At 43.0% G+C, this 18210-nt stretch overlaps 4 protein-coding genes and 1 long non-coding RNA gene across 10 annotated transcripts in view; 2 read left to right on the top strand and 3 right to left on the bottom strand.

Annotated features, from left to right (window-relative positions):
• DNAJC9 (DnaJ heat shock protein family (Hsp40) member C9) overlaps positions 1-6087 on the bottom strand; it is a 30762-nt gene extending 24675 nt beyond the window's left edge. The window contains exons 1-6 of one of the 3 annotated variants that reach the window (XM_063637619.1): positions 5938-6087; positions 5443-5499; positions 5123-5234; positions 4358-4612; positions 2284-2370; positions 507-1960 (exon numbers count right to left, since the gene is read on the bottom strand). In XM_063637619.1, coding sequence (XP_063493689.1) covers positions 1841-1960; positions 2284-2370; positions 4358-4612; positions 5123-5234; positions 5443-5499; positions 5938-5975 — 669 coding nt within the window. In that variant the 5' untranslated portion in view covers positions 5976-6087 and the 3' untranslated portion in view covers positions 507-1840. Of the gene's footprint in view, positions 1-106; positions 206-506; positions 1961-2283; positions 2371-4357; positions 4613-5122; positions 5264-5442; positions 5761-5937 lie in introns of those variants that run through there. The other 2 variants (XR_010120361.1, XM_055275825.2) reach the window with 2 other exon arrangements.
• Positions 5621-8838, top strand: LOC129481034 (putative uncharacterized protein DNAJC9-AS1). Of its 2 annotated transcripts, XM_063637632.1 has the most exons (3): positions 5621-5816; positions 6720-6877; positions 7388-8838. In XM_063637632.1, exons 1-3 carry the CDS (start codon positions 5621-5623, stop codon positions 7397-7399), a joined length of 366 nt encoding a protein of 121 aa, XP_063493702.1. In that variant the 3' UTR covers positions 7400-8838. The 2 variants fall into 2 exon arrangements, with proteins under 2 accessions (XP_063493702.1, XP_055131805.1); XM_055275830.2 differs by having other exon boundaries at positions 6720-8838.
• Positions 7267-11092, bottom strand: MRPS16 (mitochondrial ribosomal protein S16). Of its 3 annotated transcripts, none has more exons than XM_055275832.2 (3): positions 10864-11092; positions 10161-10421; positions 7267-9422 (listed from the first exon to the last, which is right to left on the bottom strand). In XM_055275832.2, the coding sequence occupies exons 1-3, from the start codon at positions 10874-10876 to the stop codon at positions 9283-9285; spliced, it is 414 nt and encodes a 137-aa protein (XP_055131807.1). In that variant the 5' UTR covers positions 10877-11092; the 3' UTR covers positions 7267-9282. The 3 variants fall into 3 exon arrangements, with proteins under 3 accessions (XP_055131807.1, XP_055131808.1, XP_055131806.1); XM_055275833.2 differs by having other exon boundaries at positions 7267-7742; positions 10864-11060; XM_055275831.2 differs by lacking the exon at positions 10864-11092 and adding an exon at positions 10616-10658.
• On the top strand, positions 11056-12737 carry LOC134736382 (uncharacterized). The gene is made up of 2 exons (XR_010120376.1): positions 11056-11479; positions 12274-12737. It is a non-coding gene; the product is annotated as an uncharacterized lncRNA (long non-coding RNA).
• Positions 12146-18210, bottom strand: part of LOC134736379 (cilia- and flagella-associated protein 70-like) — a 25515-nt gene continuing 19450 nt past the window's right edge. Inside the window, exons 6-7 of the mRNA XM_063637631.1 lie at positions 14757-14804; positions 12146-12430 (exon numbers count right to left, since the gene is read on the bottom strand). Of these exons, the coding sequence (XP_063493701.1) occupies positions 12350-12430; positions 14757-14804 (129 nt within the window). The 3' untranslated portion in view covers positions 12146-12349. The remainder of the gene's footprint in view (positions 12431-14756; positions 14805-18210) is intronic.

The following is an 18210-nucleotide window of genomic DNA, read 5'->3' as shown; positions in this document are numbered from 1 at the left end:
TGTATAACTAAAAACATAAATGTTAAGCATTAGTGTAAAGTAACTTCTGTAATAAATTATATCGCATATTTTTTCAGATAGGACAGCTCAACCTTACGATGCCTACCTGATGCCAGGTTATGCTTATTTTCTTCCTGAAGTAGGTTACTGGTCGTATCTTTTTTCCAAATATTAAATGCACCTTGCCAGATATTCTCCTGCAGCTCTAAGGAAAGGAAGTCAATTAAAAAATGATTTGTAGAATCTACTATTGAGCCACCAAAGTATAATTCCCTAAAAGTTTAAGAAACCCTGGCAATTAATTCAGCATAAACATATCCTATAAACAGCAGGAGAGGTTCAGCTTTCTCATTTTACTGTGGACCTTTTCCTAAGGGCATTCATGAATGCAGCAACAGTTTTAACTATGGCTTAAATTTATTTTAAATTTCACTAAATACAAATCTTGATTGTCATGCCAGTTTTAGATCTTATTAATTTTCAGAATGGATAAATTCAAATAATAATAAATTATCGTAACTTTTTATTATACCAAGGTGTTCTAATGCCATCATATGAAGACAGATGCTTCAAACAACCTGCATTAAATTATATTTTTAATACAATTAAAAACTATTTTTAACCTATTTGTAGTCACAAACCGAAAATGTGTCGTCTTTACCTTAGAGCTAAAGGCTTACTTTATGCATATGGTATATTTAATAGTCTACAAATCAGAGATTTAAACAGTCCCTTAAAAAATTCCATATATTCTCATACCAACTCATCTACATAGAAATGAAAATCTCTATTGTTCTCACAAACCATTACCATGAGTTCACTATAACTGAATCAATATGGCTTGCCTTTCAAAGTTAAAGAGTCAGAAAGGGGCCTGTAAGAAGTCATTTAGCCCAATTCCCTCACCTTGTGTGTTTTCCCTCAAAGCCGATGCAATTTTTTTTAACCAAAAAACTGGACATATTTAATACATACAGTTTGACAAGTTTGGATTTCACTCTTTGTTTTGATGTAATAACTCTTTTATAAAAGGAAACAGATTCAGACAAGCTCAGTGGCCCAACTGAAGACATTCAGCAATTAATGGCAGGACTTCAGCAATTAGTGGCAGGACTACAACATACATCTCTTTATGCTAGGGAAACCAGGCTCTCTTATAAAGCTGATCAGAGCTATTGTTTTCCCTTTTTCTCTCATCCTAAACACGATTCATATTTTTTCTAGGTCACATTTTACTGGGATCATTTACAAAGCCCCCAGAACGTAATCATCATGTTTTACCTTTTTTATTTAATCATATACAACTCTTACAAAAATGCTTGAAGTAATTTAACACCTGTACATCAGTACAAAACCTGGCTAAGTAAAATGAAGAGAGGATCTATTCAAGATCATTAAGACCAAATGTAAACTGGGAAGTATGTGGAAGATAGCTGTCTAGCAAGTGTCTGGAAGGTGTTCTAGCTGGGTAGAGAGTCTAATTCTAACAAACACGCACATCGCAGAAAGCAGCATAAACAGAACCACATCCTACATAAGAGTTCTGTGTATAGAAGATCCGTGGAGGCAAGTGCTGTCAGGAAGGACACTGCCTCCCTCCACCCTCCCAACTGTCACCACCAAGTTCCTTCAGGTAAGACCTCACACAATGTCAAGTGCTTTCTAGGAAATACTAAGATCAGGTTGAGAGATTCTGCTTGGTCTAGTCAATCTGAAAAATTCAGGCTGGAAAGACATCTTTTCTCAAGAGCTGAATTGACTTTTGCCTTCAAATCTTGCCTGCACCTTGCCTACGATGGCATCAATTTACACCTAAGGACCTTTGAAGAGAAAAATTCCATTATTTCTTTTCTTTCTTGAGAGCAGATTTTTTCCCTCCTCCTTTGGAAGATTTGCAGTACTTTGCTTCCATCTGAGCCAGAAAATTGTCCATTTCCTTTTGCCGATCCTTTTGTCTGCTCTGTTTGAGAAGTTAAAACACAAGCTTTCACAACATTACCCATAGACAGAAAGTACTTAGTGGTTGCCAGGGGCTGGAAAAGTGGAGTAACTACTAATGGGTATGGAGTTTTTTTGGAATGGTGAAAATGTCCTACAATTGGTGTTAATAATTGTAAAACTTTGTAAATACATTAAAAACCACCAAATTGTACACTTTAAAAGGACAAATAGAAGGTATGCAGTTATGTCTTAAAAGAAGAAAACAAAATACAACATTCCAAAGAAAATATTAGCAGTAGGAATCAGATCATTAAAGATGTGGCAACAAACTGCCAAGTTTACCTGAATGGCTGCCTTCAGGCTATCCACGCCTTCATCAAGCCCCAACTCCTTTCTGCTCATTTCTGCTTCTTTGGCCTCTTCCTGAGCCTGAAACAGAAACTCACATGAGACTCAGGGCCACCAGGAAATGCTTAAAATACATTCTCTTTCCCAAAAGCAAATCTATAATTCTGTTTCAATTTTATGAATATATGAATAGACAAAATGAATAGAATTACATAACTATGTCATTCATTAAATGGCAACAATGCTGACAGCAAGCAGTAGATCCTCTGATTCCAATTACCATTTGTTTTTTCCCCAATTCTATTTGCTAGAGGTAGTAAGTACTTTGGCACTCATAAATCACATGGTGATAAAAAGGAACATGAGGCTGGGTATGGTGGCTCACAACTGTAATCCCCATACCTTGGGAGGCCAAGGTGGGAGGATCACTTGAACTCAGGAGTTTGAGACCTGCCTGGGTAACATAGTGAGACCTCAACTCTATAAAAAAGAAAAGAAATGAGCCTGGTGTGGTGGCATGTGCTTGTAGTCCCAGCTACTAGGGAGGCTGAGGTGGGAAGATGGCTTCAGTCTGAGAGTTCGAGGCTGCAATGAGCTGTGATCATGCCTCTGCACTCCAGCCTGGGTGATGGAGTGAGATGCCATCTCTTAGAAAAAAGAAAAAAAAAAAAAAGGAAAATGATGCAATTGCCAGGATACAGGTACTTCCGATTCCTCTCCTGGAAACCCAATTTACTCTATGGGACTGGTGGCACCTTGTGAGCAACCACAGTTTAAAATGACTTCTCCCCAGTGGTCAGAAGAAACAACATCAATAAGCTCAGTTTTAACATTTATTTACCTAATTTCAAAGCAGCCTTCCTTTGCCAAGTGTTCCTAGAGCATTGTTTACAAAATACCACAGGAACACCTTAGGGCAACAACTATAAGAGGCCCCAACAGCCCTTGTGAATTTTCTAAGTAGCAATTAATGCTATTAATACTGAGGATGACGATACATTAGGACCCCCTATCCCAATAAGACACCGTTTCCTTGTATTCAAATTCTCTCTTTAAATTCAGCATCCCCCTAAGGTTTGTTGAACAGTCTCTCAAAGCTATGCCATTTTCTCCTCAAATTCTAAGGAAGTTTCTCAAGCTAACAGTCTACTGTGAATGCAGCTGTGCTCAGTTTCATCTCAGGAAATGATGAACAACTTAAGATAATTGTCAGCTTGAGTCTTAGCAGATGTAGCCTATGAACCAAAATGATCTTGATATACACTCCACTGCTCCCCTCAGCTCACCAAAAAGGGTGCAGCCTCTTATCTAGGCAAAACAAGCCCTTCGAATTTTCACCGGAAACAAAAAGGTCAGCTTTCTCTCTGCGTGCATCTCTTATGTAAAAGCTGCAGAAAAGTTCCTGAGGGCACTCAGGAAGGCAGCAACGGTCCTAAAAGTTGTGTGCTCCTTAAGAGAATCTAATGCCTGATGATCTAAGGTTTCATCCTGAACCACCCCCCCAACTCTCCTCACCCCTGCTGTCACTGGAAAAACTGTCTTCCACAAAACAGCCTGGTACCAAAAAGGCTGGGGACCGCTAAGCTAAAGTTTTTCTTTAAAAAAAAAAAAAAAAAGAAAAGAAATTCTGTATCCAACTCAAGAATCAAATTCTGGGCAAAGGCCCAAACATCTACACTTTTAACAAGACAGTGTCTGCCATTCTCTTCTTACCCCCTCAGCCAAGTAAGGATCACTGCCCATCCTGTGTACCCAGGTTCCACTAACTTTATCTCCTGAGGAATGCCTCAGCAATGCTACAATTGGCCCATATGAAAAAAGATTTCAGTGTTACTTTACTATGGTAATATTTAAACAATCTATGCAATAAAAATCATCTTGAGCACAACATGCTAGAAAAAGTTTCTCTAGATGAACTGGTATGCCCATTTTATTAGATCAGAACTATAGACCAAGTTAACCCTAGTCCTTATTTCTGGAGTTTTACGTTTACTTCTACTGCTGTAAATACTCTCAAATCCTTTTTGGAAGCAGTCAAAATATAAATCAACAGTATTCAAAATCTTACCCTCCTTTTCCTTGCATTCATCTTTTGTTTCGATTCTTTGACAAAGGCATTATAGGATGGGACCTCTCCAGCGTCAATAGCTTGCTGAATGATATTCCTTATCCTGGGTTCCTCTGTGTACTGCACGCAAAGCACAGACTCCATGATCTGATCCATGTCACCCTTGAAGTCCAGATAGGCCTGCTTAATATCAGCCAGCTCTTCTTCCGAACCTTTGTATGTCTTTTCAAAAGCTTGAATGTCCTCTAAAGATATCTGATGATAAAGAAGATTTGCCTTAAGTTTGGGAATTTTACTTTAAATAAAACGTACATTAGTAAAACTAGAGTTAGGTGTTTAATTGCTGCACTACAACAGTTGCTTGAGTTGAAATTATTGAACCAGATTTTCTATGCCTAAGCTTCTCCGGAGTCCTCCTTTTTAAATCCAATCTTCATAACTGCTAAACAGGGACCAGGGAAGGGAAATTTAAGTGAAGTTTCCAAGGGTGAGAGGTGATCCGGAATCAGGAAGGGCTTACATTTGGATATGTAAAATAAACCGCATCCTGCAAAAAAAATAAATCAGCCCTTTTCAGTGCAACAATCACATTAACAGGAAATTTAAAGCCCGTTTCAGTAAGTGTGCGTGTATTTATATTTCAAGGCCAAACTCAAAATTCCTAATTCCTACAAAATTAACACAAAATACAAGATCTTAGAGGCAATCAATAAAGGTTTATTGATTGAATGATGTTGTCACAAAGAAACCTCCAGAGTCCTTTACCTTTTTAAAGAGTAGCCGCCAATACGCCTCCCAGTCTTGGTCTTGGGTGAGCACAGGAGAGTCCTCGTCCACTGTTCCCTGCTCATCGTACACTGCTCTCTGTTCTCTGTCACTGAGAACGGAATAGACTTTTCCCAAGATCTGAGGGCACAGAGTATCCGTAAATCACCCCTGCTCCTCCCACCGAAACCGCAGCGCGAGAAATAAAGATCAGAAGGCGCCAAGCGGAGCTCAGCGCGCTCCCCCGGGGCGGGGCCCGGTGGCCAAAAGGCTGGGGAGGCCCGCGCAGCCGGTCGGCCTCAGGGCGGGACCCTGCATACCTGGAAGCGGCGGGTAGCGTCCTCCTTGTCGCCCTCGCCCACCCGGTCCGGGTGTACCTGTAGGGACACCTTGTGGTAGCCTCGTCGGACCTCACCGTCGGAGGCCTCGCGTCGCACGCCCAGCACCCGGTAAAGGTCGGCAGTGCCGAACACTTCCTCGCAAAGGTCCAGCAGCCCCATGCCGGGCGGGTATACGGCCCCGGAGGAATCAGCTGCTCCCAGCCGCGCCGGGTACAACCCAGGACTACTTCTTTTTCCCGCCCAAAAGGCCCAGGGCGCCTGCGTCACAAGCACTGAAGGGGCGTGGCCACGCCGCGCATCTGCGCTTTACGGCGGCCGCAAAACGAGGTGTGGCGAGGCAGGCGCGGGCCCGGGTAAGTAACATCGGCGTATGGAATCACAGTCTCCGGCCGCGCGCAGGAGCTAGGTTTTCAGGGAAGTGATGTTGCTCGGGTTTCTTCTCCCCTTGCTCTGGAAATCTGGCGTTCGTCTTACCTTTTAGTGTCCCAGAACAACTTTTTCAAAAAGTTCATATATTAGCTTGAATTTACAAACTGCTGGCCTATTTTTTTTAAGTAGAAAACGGCCAAACATCAGCATTCAGCAGTTGCACATGGTTTAAGATGTGTTTTTTCAAAAATGTTCCTGAAAGGAATAGGTAAAGCTGTAGACCCAAATAATTTTGCACCCCACTGATTGGAAATGCTGGGGTACTTTCCCTCTAGCCCTGCAGGAAAAAACCCTATACTGAAACCCAAAAAGCACAAAACACTGGTCTTCCAAAAACTTTTACCTAACAGGACTTTCAACTTACACATTGGTGGAGAGAGATAACATGACCCAAGCCTCCGTCTTAATAACATAAACTGCTGAAGCAAAGGCTCTTTCAATACTCTGTGAAGTTCACAGCTGGGTTTGAACATGTTGGATCCCAGGTGGCAGCAGAGTGGGCTGGAGCAATCATCCAAGAGATGTGAGAAACTTGGGCCTGGAGACCCAAAGCAAGGCTGAGGCTGGGGATAAAACTTTGGAAGTAGGATAAACTCACAGAGGAAGTATGTGTATACATATCTTAAAGGATAAACAATGCTAAGTGAATACCCGAGTTGGCAGAAAATACCTTATCAATTATTTTATCCCCTCACTGATGTAGCATTTTTCAGAATCATTCTGCTCTGCCAATAAGTTTCTGCAAAGCCTCAAACTCTCCAGGATACATTAATATCTTTTAAACCTCCCAGAGTTGCCATGATTTTCAAAGCATTTCTCTTTCCCAGATCCAAGATCAAATTCAGCTGAAGTCAGTTCCTCTCAACCTGCCCTGGCATCAAAGTCTCAAAGCAAGTGGGGGCCAACCAGCAACAACCCTGGCGGAGCTTTGACAACCACAGAATTTGAGATGGCTGGTAATCGTTCTCAGAACATAAAACACAGAGTAAGTCGGCACATTGATAGAACCTCCTCTATAAATTTCCTATATCTTAGTCACATACCAGAGTTAAGTCATCTGTCTTTGCTCATTTTTCCCTCTATGGACAACATAGTATGTTGGGAAGGGCTTTCCAGGAGGGCATAACCGCGGTATGAATCTTACATCACTGGGCAAGTTTCCACCTCTAGGCCTCAGCTTCCCTATCTGCAAAACGGAGATAATCCTACCTGCCTTCATAATACCTTACAATCGTCACAAATAACTTTGTACACAAAAGGGCTAGGATATATGTAGATGCTTTACAGTATTATCTTTCTTCCAGTTTCTCATTTTTAAGGTACTCAAATACATCCATTTTAACGTTTTTCTGTATATACATTTGCTACTGAAAATTGAAATCACACATTGAAATATCCTTTTATTGCAACTCAAATTTTCAAAAACCAGAAAATCAAATTATTGTGCTCTAGCCAAATTATGTAATGTTTTCTTTTTCTTTTCTCTGTCACCCAGGTTGGACTGTAGTGGAACAATCACAGTTCACTGCAGGATCGGCCTCCTGGGCTGAAGTGATCTTACTGCCTCAGCTTCCCGAGTAGCTGGAACTATGGGTGAGCACCAGCACGCCCAGCTAATTTTTTAAGATTTTGTAGAGACGCGGTCTTGCTGTGTTGCACAGGCTGGTCTCAAACTCTGGCTTTAAGTGATCCTTCCACCTCAGCCTCCCAAAGTGCTGAGATTACAGGTGTGAGCCACTGCCCCAATGGTATCTTTATATTATTTTTCCTTACAAGTTACTTGAAATTCTTGATGTTGAATTTCATCTCACTGACTTCAGGCTTTTAAAACACATGGGAATACTTGAGACCTAAGAATTGTTGTGAGTCAAATAAAAAAGTAGAGCTAAAGTAAACTGAAGTTATTCAAATACATTCAAACTATAAAGATCCCTTATAAATTACTGGCATCAAGGTAGGAAGGAAAAGATACAAGAAGTAAAATGCAACACTCATCACAGGTTGTCAACATTATTGGTATAGTTTATCCTAACACAGAGCAGCTTTCTTAACCTGCTCCATAAAATTACCAGCAAGAAAAGTACAAGAATAAGGTTCACAGCTGAATTGGCTTGGTGTCCTAATTCCCTATTCCAGTATTCTCAGAAGGATCCCATCTATGATATATGCAGAAATCACAGCCACATTTGAATGGTTCAATCTTGATTCATTCTGAATTCCCTTAAGCCCAGCAGTTTCTCATTCTTAAAAGGTAGGTCATTAGAGCCCCAAAGCAATTTTCGTAATAAATCTACCTTTGTATATTTAAGAATATGCATTAAGGCCGGGAGTGGTGGCTCACGTCAGTAATCCCAGCACTTTGGGAGGCTGAGGTGGGCGGATCACAAGGTCAGGCAGGAGATTGAGACCATCCTGGCCAACATGGTGAAACCCCATCTCTACTAAAAATAAAAAATTTGCCCGGGTGGTGGCTCATGCCTATAATCCCAGCACTTTGGGAGGCCAAGGTGGGTGGATCATGAGGTCAGGAGATCAAGACCATCCTGGATAACATGGTGAAACGCCATCTCTACTAAAAATACAAAAAAATTAGCTGGGTGTGGTGGCGGGCACCTGTAGTCCCAGCTACTCCTGGGACTACTCGGGAGGCTGAGGCAGGGGAACGGCATGAACGCAGGAGGCGGAGCTTGCAGTGAGCCGAGATCGCACCACTGCACTCAAGCCTGGGCGACAGAGCGAGACTCCTCTCAAAAAAAAAAAAAAATTAGCTGGGTGTGGTGGTGCACGCCTGCCTGTAGCTCCCTAGCTACTCAGGAGGCTGAGGCAGGAGAATCACTTGAACCCAGGAGGTAGAGATTGCAGTGAGCTGAGATTGCACCACTGCACTCCAGCCTGGCAACAGAGCAGGACTCCGTCTCAAAAAAAAAAAAAAAAAAAAAAAAAGAATATGCATTAAGCAAGACAATATAAACCTCCAATTCCAAAATCAATAAGAAAGGTAACTCTTCTTGCACTTGTGGGATGAACATGAAGATTTGAATGGGCCATGAATAGTCTGGCTGGGGGTTTTGAAGCAGGAAGTCTTGGAAGCCAGTAAATTGTAAAGTTGTCCAAGAGACCCAGAGCCCAACTCAAAAGTCCAATCCTCCCATAGCCACTGTCTATCCCAAGACAAAGTCCAAAAAAGCTAATTAGTACCCACACCCAGCTCTAAGTCACACAAGAACAGATCTCTCCCTGGGCCCTGTGCAGGCCAGGCCAGAAGGACAAGGGCAACTCAGGATACTCCATTTATTGAACTCCAAATCTAACAAAATTAAGATCTCTGCAGAGTGTTTCAAGAGGACCTTGACCTTGTTCCCACTGCTATGCTCACTAAAGTCAGCTCATTTATGTTTCTGTAGCCTCTGTATCTGTAGCTTCTGCATCTGTTTTCTGAGAAGCTAACAGGACTTCACGTGCCCGTTTCCTTCGCAGTCTCTCAGCATTTGTGATCATCATAGGATGCAGAGGGAAAAAGCCAGCAAGACCTAAAAGTAACAGATTTTTCACTTATTATAACACAGTATAAGCCAAAGCTTCCCTAGGAACTCTGTCTCACAGAACTGAGGTCTGAGATCTGACCCAGTGCATGGATGCAAACCATGCTCCTCACTTGCCAAACTCTGTACTACTTCTCCCCTGCAAGGAGACAGTGGATGTCTACTTCCCTAACAATATTCCCCTTACTTTAAAAAACGTAAACTCACAGATGGCCATTCAAAACATACTATTCCCATTTTTAGCATAAAATACCGGTCACCCAAAGTCTTACAAAGGAGTCCACAAAAGGGGCCTCCAGATTCAAAATGCCAGTTAGATCACAACTTCAGCTCCCACTTCAGTCCCGAACAGCCTAGAGGGAATGAAAATAATTCTTTTTTTTTTTTCTTTGAGATGGAATCTCCCTCTGTTGCCCAGACTGGAGTGCAGTGACACAATCTTGGCGATTCTCCTGCCTCAGCCTCCCCAGTAGCTGAGACTACAGGTGCGTGCCACCACGCCCAGCTAATTTTTTTTTATTTTTAGTAGAGACAGGGTTTCACCATGTTGGCCACTCTGGTCTCAAACTCTTGACCGCAGGTGATCCGCCCGCCTCGGCCTCCCAAAGCGCTGAGATTACAGGCGTGAGCCACCGTGCCCAGCCGAAAATCATTCTTACACCTACTGTCCTGGAGCTGACTTCAGTTTAAAATCTCCTCAATAAAGTAAGACCAGAGCTGAGTTACCCAGAAGCTTTTCCATAGGCTTAGAGAGATGGGCCCCGCAGCCAATCCAATGACGGATCCTGTCTAGGTTGAGGGCAACGAGTTTTTCTCCATGACTGTTGGGCAATGGATCATAGGAGCCCAGCTGCTCTACGAAACGGCCATCCCTGGGACACTTGTTGTGAGCAGCCACAATGCGGTAGAAGGGCCGGTTGGTGCAGCCACCCAGGGCAAGGCGGATGGTTAAGTGGCCCCCACGATAGGCCTTGCAGAGGAGAGTAGCTGTAGAAAAGTAGCTGGTTAGGACACAAAAAACAGCACAAAAAGGACAAAATGACACAGACGGCACAATTCCCTTTTCCCACTGAAATGTCTCACTTCCAATCCATTCCTGTCAATCCAGTTTAGATGCTATTCTTCTTTGTGAAACCCCTCCTAGAGGGCCACTCCACCCAGCAATGACCTCCTCCTCATACCCAAACCCTCTCCGCATGGGCTTGCCATTCACTAGGCTCTGTGACCTTGTCGGAGCCTCAGCTGCTTCAATGGGGTGGAAATTTTTCAGCGGTGATTAAGTGGGGAAAAAACTGAGAAGGATCAAATGTAAGGCAGTGTGGCTGCTTCGGGTTCGGGTTGCCTCCATCGCGCCTGGACTCCCCACCCGGCCCCGAACTCCCGAGCCCCGTGACTGCCCGGAACGTCTCGCGGGGGCCCGATGACTCACTGAGGTGCACCATGGTGCCGCCGGCGTGCGGCTCCTCGGAGCGCCCCGCTACCCGCACGCACCAGCTCTACGGCCTTGGCAGGGAAGAGGACAAACACAGAAAAGAAGCTGCAGGCCGTAACGCCAACCTGTCCAAGCCCGAAAACCTCGACTCCGGAAGCGGATGATCCGCTCGCCGCGCCTCTTCCGCTTGCCGCCCTATACTTCCCACAATGCAACACGGTGACCCTTAACGTACCTTAAACTGCTGCAAAAGAGGCGTTTCTCGTGATGTCTTGTGGGAGTGGCGGTGCGATCCCTCTCAGGCTTGTGAGTCCCTGCTGGAGTCGGAAGTTTTACGCGAATCCAAGGCGCGCCCAGAGAAGTGCTACAAGAGCCAGCCATCTTGCAAGCGTTGGTGCCGAGGCGCAACGCTGAGAACGCAAATACTAAAGGGCGCTGTTCTTTCCTGGTGGAGCTCACAGTCCGCTGGGGAGACCGTGAGGTGACAGCAGAGAAACTAGGGCGATCAGTAGTACTCAGTGCAAGGACAGCAAGCAGAGAAGGCAAACCTAGTGCTTGCTGAGGAAGACTTCACAGAGGAGGTGGTGTCAGGGCCGAGACTAGGAGAAGGATTGTAAGCGACTAGAGTTTACTTTATCCTTCTCGTTAACTAAAATTAATTTACCTCTCACCTTTCCTCCTGTTGTCGTCCCACCCCTATCGAGGCAGTCACACCTTAAAAAAAAGGGGGAGGGGTTATTCCTGCTTTTGCCGTGCTGTGATCCAGGGCAGAGGTGAAGTATGATTTTTTTTTTTTTTTCCATCTGTAGCCCTAGCATATGGGCTCGGTGATGAGGGTAACGGTGTCTCCTTGGAGCCCTAGTGGTTTAGATCCATGAAGATGCCTGTGTTTGGTGAGAAGGTGTCAATAGCTCCACGTTCAGCAAAGACCTCTCTGTTCAGCTTTTTCGTTTACTGTTAGTTCCAAAGGGCTAACATGCTCTTTGCCCTAATACAGTGACCCAGCATAGCAGTCTTCCTCCAGGGCCACCTTTGAAAATGACGCCTTAATTCCTGTATTTCAGTTAACTGAACCTGTCCAGAGACCTTAGCACCTGACTTCCTCCAGGAGTGATCCAATAAGCTTTCATCAGAAACCCTAACAATCACCCCACTATACTTTAATTTTATTATATGTATATATATGCCATATAATTATTATAGCAAGTACACTATAGTTATTTATATAACTAAATACCTACATATAACTCAGTATACGTTAACTCCAGAACCACACTGATGAATTTTGAGTTTCATATCTCCATTTTTTATTGTGACCCAGTTTCTCGTCAACCAGTAACACAGCCAATGGAAATAAATGAATGGGTCTCTGTTTATAGTGAAGATTCTTTCGTTCTCCACCTCCAGGCTTCATACGGTAAAACTCTCTGGGAAGGAAAGGAACTCAGAGTCCCATACAGAAAATTCTTCAGCTGGAGGGGTATCAGAAAGATGGATTTCCAAAGCCAATTGTTTCCTGTAGTGTGTGGATCTCTGCAAGCAGAGCCTCATCTTTCAATTTCAGCTACATGAAAGAGGAAGAAAGGGAAAGATATATGTCATACGTGATATATTTTATGTGGCTTTGAAGACCCCTCTTTTGTGGGGCTACAGCTAAAGAACATAGTTCCCTGGGATGGAATTGGCTCTTCCTATATTCCCTACTTCATGAAAACTCCAGTAGAAGACCTTAGAACCTTGTCCTGGTTACGTAGATATGTTTACTTTGTGAAAATTCATCAAGCACTATGCACGGTCATGATTTGTACATTTTTTTGTAAGATAACTTCATTAAAGTTTACTTTTTTTATTTTTAAAAAGTGTTCACATTATTACCAGCATCTCTTGGCTAATGCATAGTATTCCCATCTGGCAAGTGATATCAGGGAATCAGAGACAGAAATCATAGGCTTATATTAGATCTGGTTTTAGTTTTAGAATCTAGATATGTAGTAGAGACATCTAGGAGCCTACAGAATACCTATTTTTTCTTACTAACAAAATCTTAATTTCTTTTCAAGGCAGCAATGCAATCAGCTAAAAAGCCACATTTTCCTGCTTCCCATGCAGCTAGAGGTAGTCATGACCAATTGTGGCCCAATGAAATGTAAACTAAAGTCATTGGGTAGGACACCTGGAGAAGCCCTTTATTTAGGGAAAGTCCTTTAAAGGGAAGTGAAGTGGCATGGCCCCTTTTTCCTTTTCCCCTTATTGTTCTTTGTCTTGCCTGAAACATGGATATGATAGTAAGCTACGCTGGCTGTCTTGCAACTATGAGGGATAGAAACTGCATGCTACAATTGGTGGAGCACAAAGATAGATTTTGGGTCCTTGATGACATTGTGGAGCTGCGGTACGAGCCCTGGACTTTTCATTAGATGAGAAAAAACTAATTTGTTTAAACCACTGTCTTTCAAGTCAAGTTACTTGCAATTCATAACTATTAGAACAGGCCAGGCATGGTGGCTTCCACCTGTAATTCCAACAGTTTGGGAGGCTGAAGTGGGCGGATCACTTGAGACCAGGAGTTTGAGACCAGCCTGGCCAACATAGCAAAACCCTGTCTCTATGAAAAATACAAAAATTTGGCCAGGCGTGGTGGCTCACGCTTATAATCCCAGTACTTTGGGAGGCCGAGGAGGGGGGATCACAAGGTCAGGAGATCAAGACCATCCTGGCTAACATGGTGAAACCCCATCTACTAAAAATACAAAAAATTAGCTGGGTGCAGTGGCAGGCGCCTGTAGTCCCAGCTACTCAGGAGGCTGAGGCAGGAGAATGGCCTGAACCCGGGAGGCGGAGCTTGCAGTAAGTGGAGATTGCGCCACTGGACTCCAGCCTGGGAGACAGAGCGAGACTCCCTCTCAAAAAAAAAAAAAATTTAGCTGGGCATGGTAGCACATACCTGTAATCCCAGCTACTTGGGAGGCTGAGGCACAAGAATCGCTTGAACCAGGAGGTGGAGGTTGCAGTGAGCTGAGATCGTGCTACTGCACTCCAGCCTGGGCAACAGTGCAAGACTCTGTCTCAAAATATATATGTATATGTAACTGATAGAACAGACCAGGGGTTGTTCATGAGCCAATCCAGCTCACCGCCTGTTTTTGTTTGTTTGTTTGTTTGTTTTTGAGACAGAGCCTCAGCCTCCAGAGTAGCTGGGACCACAGGCGCCCACCAAGACGCTCGGCTAATTTTTTTGTATTTTTAGTAGAGACGGGGTTTCACCGTGTTAGCCAGGATGGTCTCCATCTCCTGACCTTGTGATCTACCCACCTCAGCCTCCCAAAGTGCTGGGATTACACACATGAGCCACCGTGCCTGGCCACTACATGTTTTTTTTTTGTAAGTAAAATTGTACTGGAACACAGCCATTCACTTATGTATTATCTATAGCTGCTTTTGTACTACAAGTGCAGAGTTTAGTAGTTGCAACAGACTGTTTGGCCTACAAATCCCCCAAAATTTCCTATTTTGCCCTTTACAGAAAATGTTTGCTGATCCCTAGACTAGACCAACCACTACATATTACAAGAGGAAAAGGAAGCCCACAATATTATTAACACAGTAAGTTAATGGCAAAACCAGAATCATAATTCAGGATGACTGACTCCCAGGCTATCTTTCTGTTAACTATTATATATTCTCTCTAAAGAGTTGGAAGAAAGATCACCTATGGTAATATGTAGGTTGTTATTACAAACCCAGCAGCCCCACGATAATGGCAAAGATGGTAAGAAAAGCCTCTAGAAAAATATTCACATTATGAAAGTCCTGAATTAAGCCAGTACCTCCCTCCTAATTTCCCACCCTCAACATGGGGCAGGCAAATGACAGAGGCATCTGTGTCATACCTTGATCATGTACTTGTAGGCCTGCTCAGCTTCTAATTGCCGTCCAACCTGAAAAAAGTGCAGCAGTTGGTGATGATGACAGGTCATAAACATTGTAGTAAGGAAATACATTGCCTCAGCTAAGGCAGAGGCACCTACACCTAAGGCAGAGGCTTCTACACCTTCCAGTTAAGAACTTCTGAATTCAGAGGGAAAGCTAGCAAATGAAAGGTGGTAGGGAGAAAAAGGTTTCTTAAAAAAAAAAAATTCCTCCTGGCCAGGCGCGGTGGCTCACACCCATAATCCCAGCACTTTGGGAGACCAAGGTGGGTGGATCACGAGGTCAGGAGATCAAGATCATCCTGGCTACTACTACTACTACTACCCGTCTCTACTAAAAATACACAAAATTAGCCAGGTGTGGTGGCACGTGCCTGTAGTCCCAGCTACGCGGGGGGCTGAGGCAGGGGAATCACTTGAACCCAGGAGGCGGAGGTTGCAGTGAGCCAACATCATGCCACCACACTCCGTCCTGGGCAACAGAGCAAGACTCCATCTCAAAAAAAAAAAAAAAGGAAAAAAAAATTCCTCCTTCCTTTTGAAAAGCTTAAAGATAACTTGGCCTCTCACCTTTTTGAAAGCACCAAGAGTCATTTGTTCCTCTTAGGACTGAAGCCATTCTGTTAATAATAATTAACACTTACCAGTCCGTACTATGTGATTTACATTGTTTTCATTATTGATGTTGTTTTTAGTGCTTTACTTAAGTTCATTCTTAATCCTTAAGACCTAGGAGATAACTACTGTTATTTATTATTCCCAATTTACAGAGAGGATAAGTAACTTGCCAAGGTTATGAAGCTAGCAAGTAGAGAAGCCAGGTTTAAAACAATGCAGTTTGACTCCAGAGTCCAAGTTTTTAACTACTACATTACTCTGTCTCTAGGAATTAGAAAATGTAGGTATCAGAATTACTTCTATGAAGATCTGGATATGAGATAAGAACACTAACTACTCACCACCAGTTTATATTATTCTTTGCATGAAGCACTCCTCCAGAAGTTAAATGAGATAACGTGAATCCACTATTCTACTTCTTGAGTTTGTTACATAGTTACTTAGAGTATGCAAAGTCACTTGGTAAAGCTTAAATATGTAAGAACCACAGAATATTCGGGTCTGAAGGGGACCTGGGGAATATCTAGTCCAATTTTCTGATTAATGCTAATCCATATGAAAGTTTTACTAGTTCACAAAACTTTCATACCCTAAACCCTTACTTCCTCCAAATCTACGCTTTGAAATGTTCCCACCTGAAGTTCACTGAATTGCCAGCGGCATTTTCCAGCACACCTTCCTTTCCCACCACTATTACTTTGTTTTCCTCCTGCCACAGGGAGGCAGAGGCCCAAATGATGTCAGGATCCAGAATAGCCAAAACAATTTTGAAAAATAATTTTTCTGCTATCATGAACATTGCTGCAGTAAACATCCTTGTACATATCTTCTTCTCCTTCTTCTTCTCCTTCTCCTTCATTTTTTTTTTTTTTTTTTTTTGAGATGGAGTCTCGCTCTGTCACCCAGGCTGGAGTGCAATGGCACAATCTCAGCACTCTCACAATCTCAGCACTGCAACCTCTGCCCCCTGGGTTCAAGCGATTCTCCTGCCTCAGCCTCCTGAGTAGCTAGGATTACAGATGTACGTATCTTCTTGTATTAGGATTATATCTAGATGTGACATTGCCAAATTGTAGATATGAATGTAACTAAATAATGCCACATTGTACTTAAAAGTGGTTGTGCCAATTTACATCCAATTACAATTATGAGAGTCATCATCAGTGCTTGTTGTGGGAAGTCAGGGATCCTGAACAGAGGGACCAGCTGAAGCCACGGCAGAAGAACATGGATTGTGAAGATTTCATGGACGTTTATTAGTTCCCCAAATTAATACTTTTATAATTTCTTATGTCTGTCTTTGCTGCAATCTCTGAACATAAATTGTGAAGATTTCATGGACATTTATCACTTCCCCAATCAATACTCTTATAATTTCCTATGCCTGTCTTTAATTTCTTAATCCCGTCATCTTTGTAAACTGAGGATGTATGTCACCTCAGAATCCTGTGATGATTGCGTTATCTGCACAAATTTTTGTAGAGCATGTGTGTTTAGACAATATGAAATCTGGGCATCCAAAAGGAACAGAATGGCTGTGATTTTCAGGGAACAAGGGAAATAACTATTGGGCCTGACTGCCTGCGGGGCCGGACAGAACAGAGTCACATTTCTCTTCTTACAAAAGCGAATAGGAGAAATATGGCTGAATTCTTTTTCTCAGGAAGGAACAGCCCTGAGAAAGAGAATGCATTCCCAGGGGTAGGTCTTTAAAATGGCCACTCTGGGAGTGTCTCTCTTATACGGTTGTAGATAAGGGATGAAAGAAGCCCCGGTTTCCTGTAGCGCCCCCAGGCTTATTAGGATTAGGAAATTCTTGCCTAGTAAATTTTAGTCAGACCAGTTGTCTGCTCTCAAACCCTGTCTCCTGATAAGATGTTATCACTGATAATGCGTGCCCAGTGGGACATGAAACTTCATCAGCAATTCTAATTTCATTCTGGTCCTGTGATCTCGCTCTGCCCCCATTTGCCTTGTGACATTTTATTGCCCTTGAAGCATGTGATCTCTGTGACCCACACCCTATTCGTACACCCCTCCCCTTTTGAAATCCATAATAAAAACTTGCTGGTTTTGTGGCTCAGGGGGCATCACGGAACCTGCCGACATGTGATGTCTTCTCTGGACACCCAGATTTAAAATTTCTCTTTTTTGTACTCTTTCCCTTTATTTCTCAGACTGGCCGACACTTAGGGAAAATAGAAAAAGACCTACGTTGAAATATTGGGGGCTGGTTACCCCAATAAGTGCTAATACCATACCTTAATTTTTGCCAATCTGATGGCTGTGAATTTCTGCCACATCATTATTCTAAGTTGCATTCTTATGCTTACTAGTGACACAGAGCTTCTTCTCATACATGTATTAACTTTTACAATCTCCACATTAGCAAACTGCATATTCCTATGTTGTTCCCCATGCCCCTCCCCCTCGTTTTTTCTTTTTTGAGACAGGGTCTGGCTCTGTCATTCAGGCTGGAGTGCAGTGGCACAATCACAGCTCACTGCAGCCTCAACATTCTAGGCTCAAGTGATTTTTCCCACAACTTTAAAGTTGGAAACTCATGTATAACAAATGACACTAAAATAAAGTTTAAGGACTTATAAATATTTGCAGAATTTATAACTAATAGAAGATTAGCATCCAGGTTATATAAGTAGCTGCTACAATAAGGAAAAAACTCTACAATCTGATTTTAAAATGGGCACAGGGCTGGGTGCAGCAGTTCATGCCTGTAATCCCCACACTTTGCAAGGCTGAGGGGGAAAGATCACTCAAGCCCACGTGTTTAAGACCA

Source organism: Symphalangus syndactylus, chromosome 4 (genome assembly GCF_028878055.3).
Source record: "Symphalangus syndactylus isolate Jambi chromosome 4, NHGRI_mSymSyn1-v2.1_pri, whole genome shotgun sequence".
Lineage (NCBI taxonomy): Eukaryota > Metazoa > Chordata > Mammalia > Primates > Hylobatidae > Symphalangus > Symphalangus syndactylus.
The sequence above is the reverse complement of the archived record's forward strand: the minus strand, read 5'-3'. Positions and strand labels throughout refer to the sequence as shown.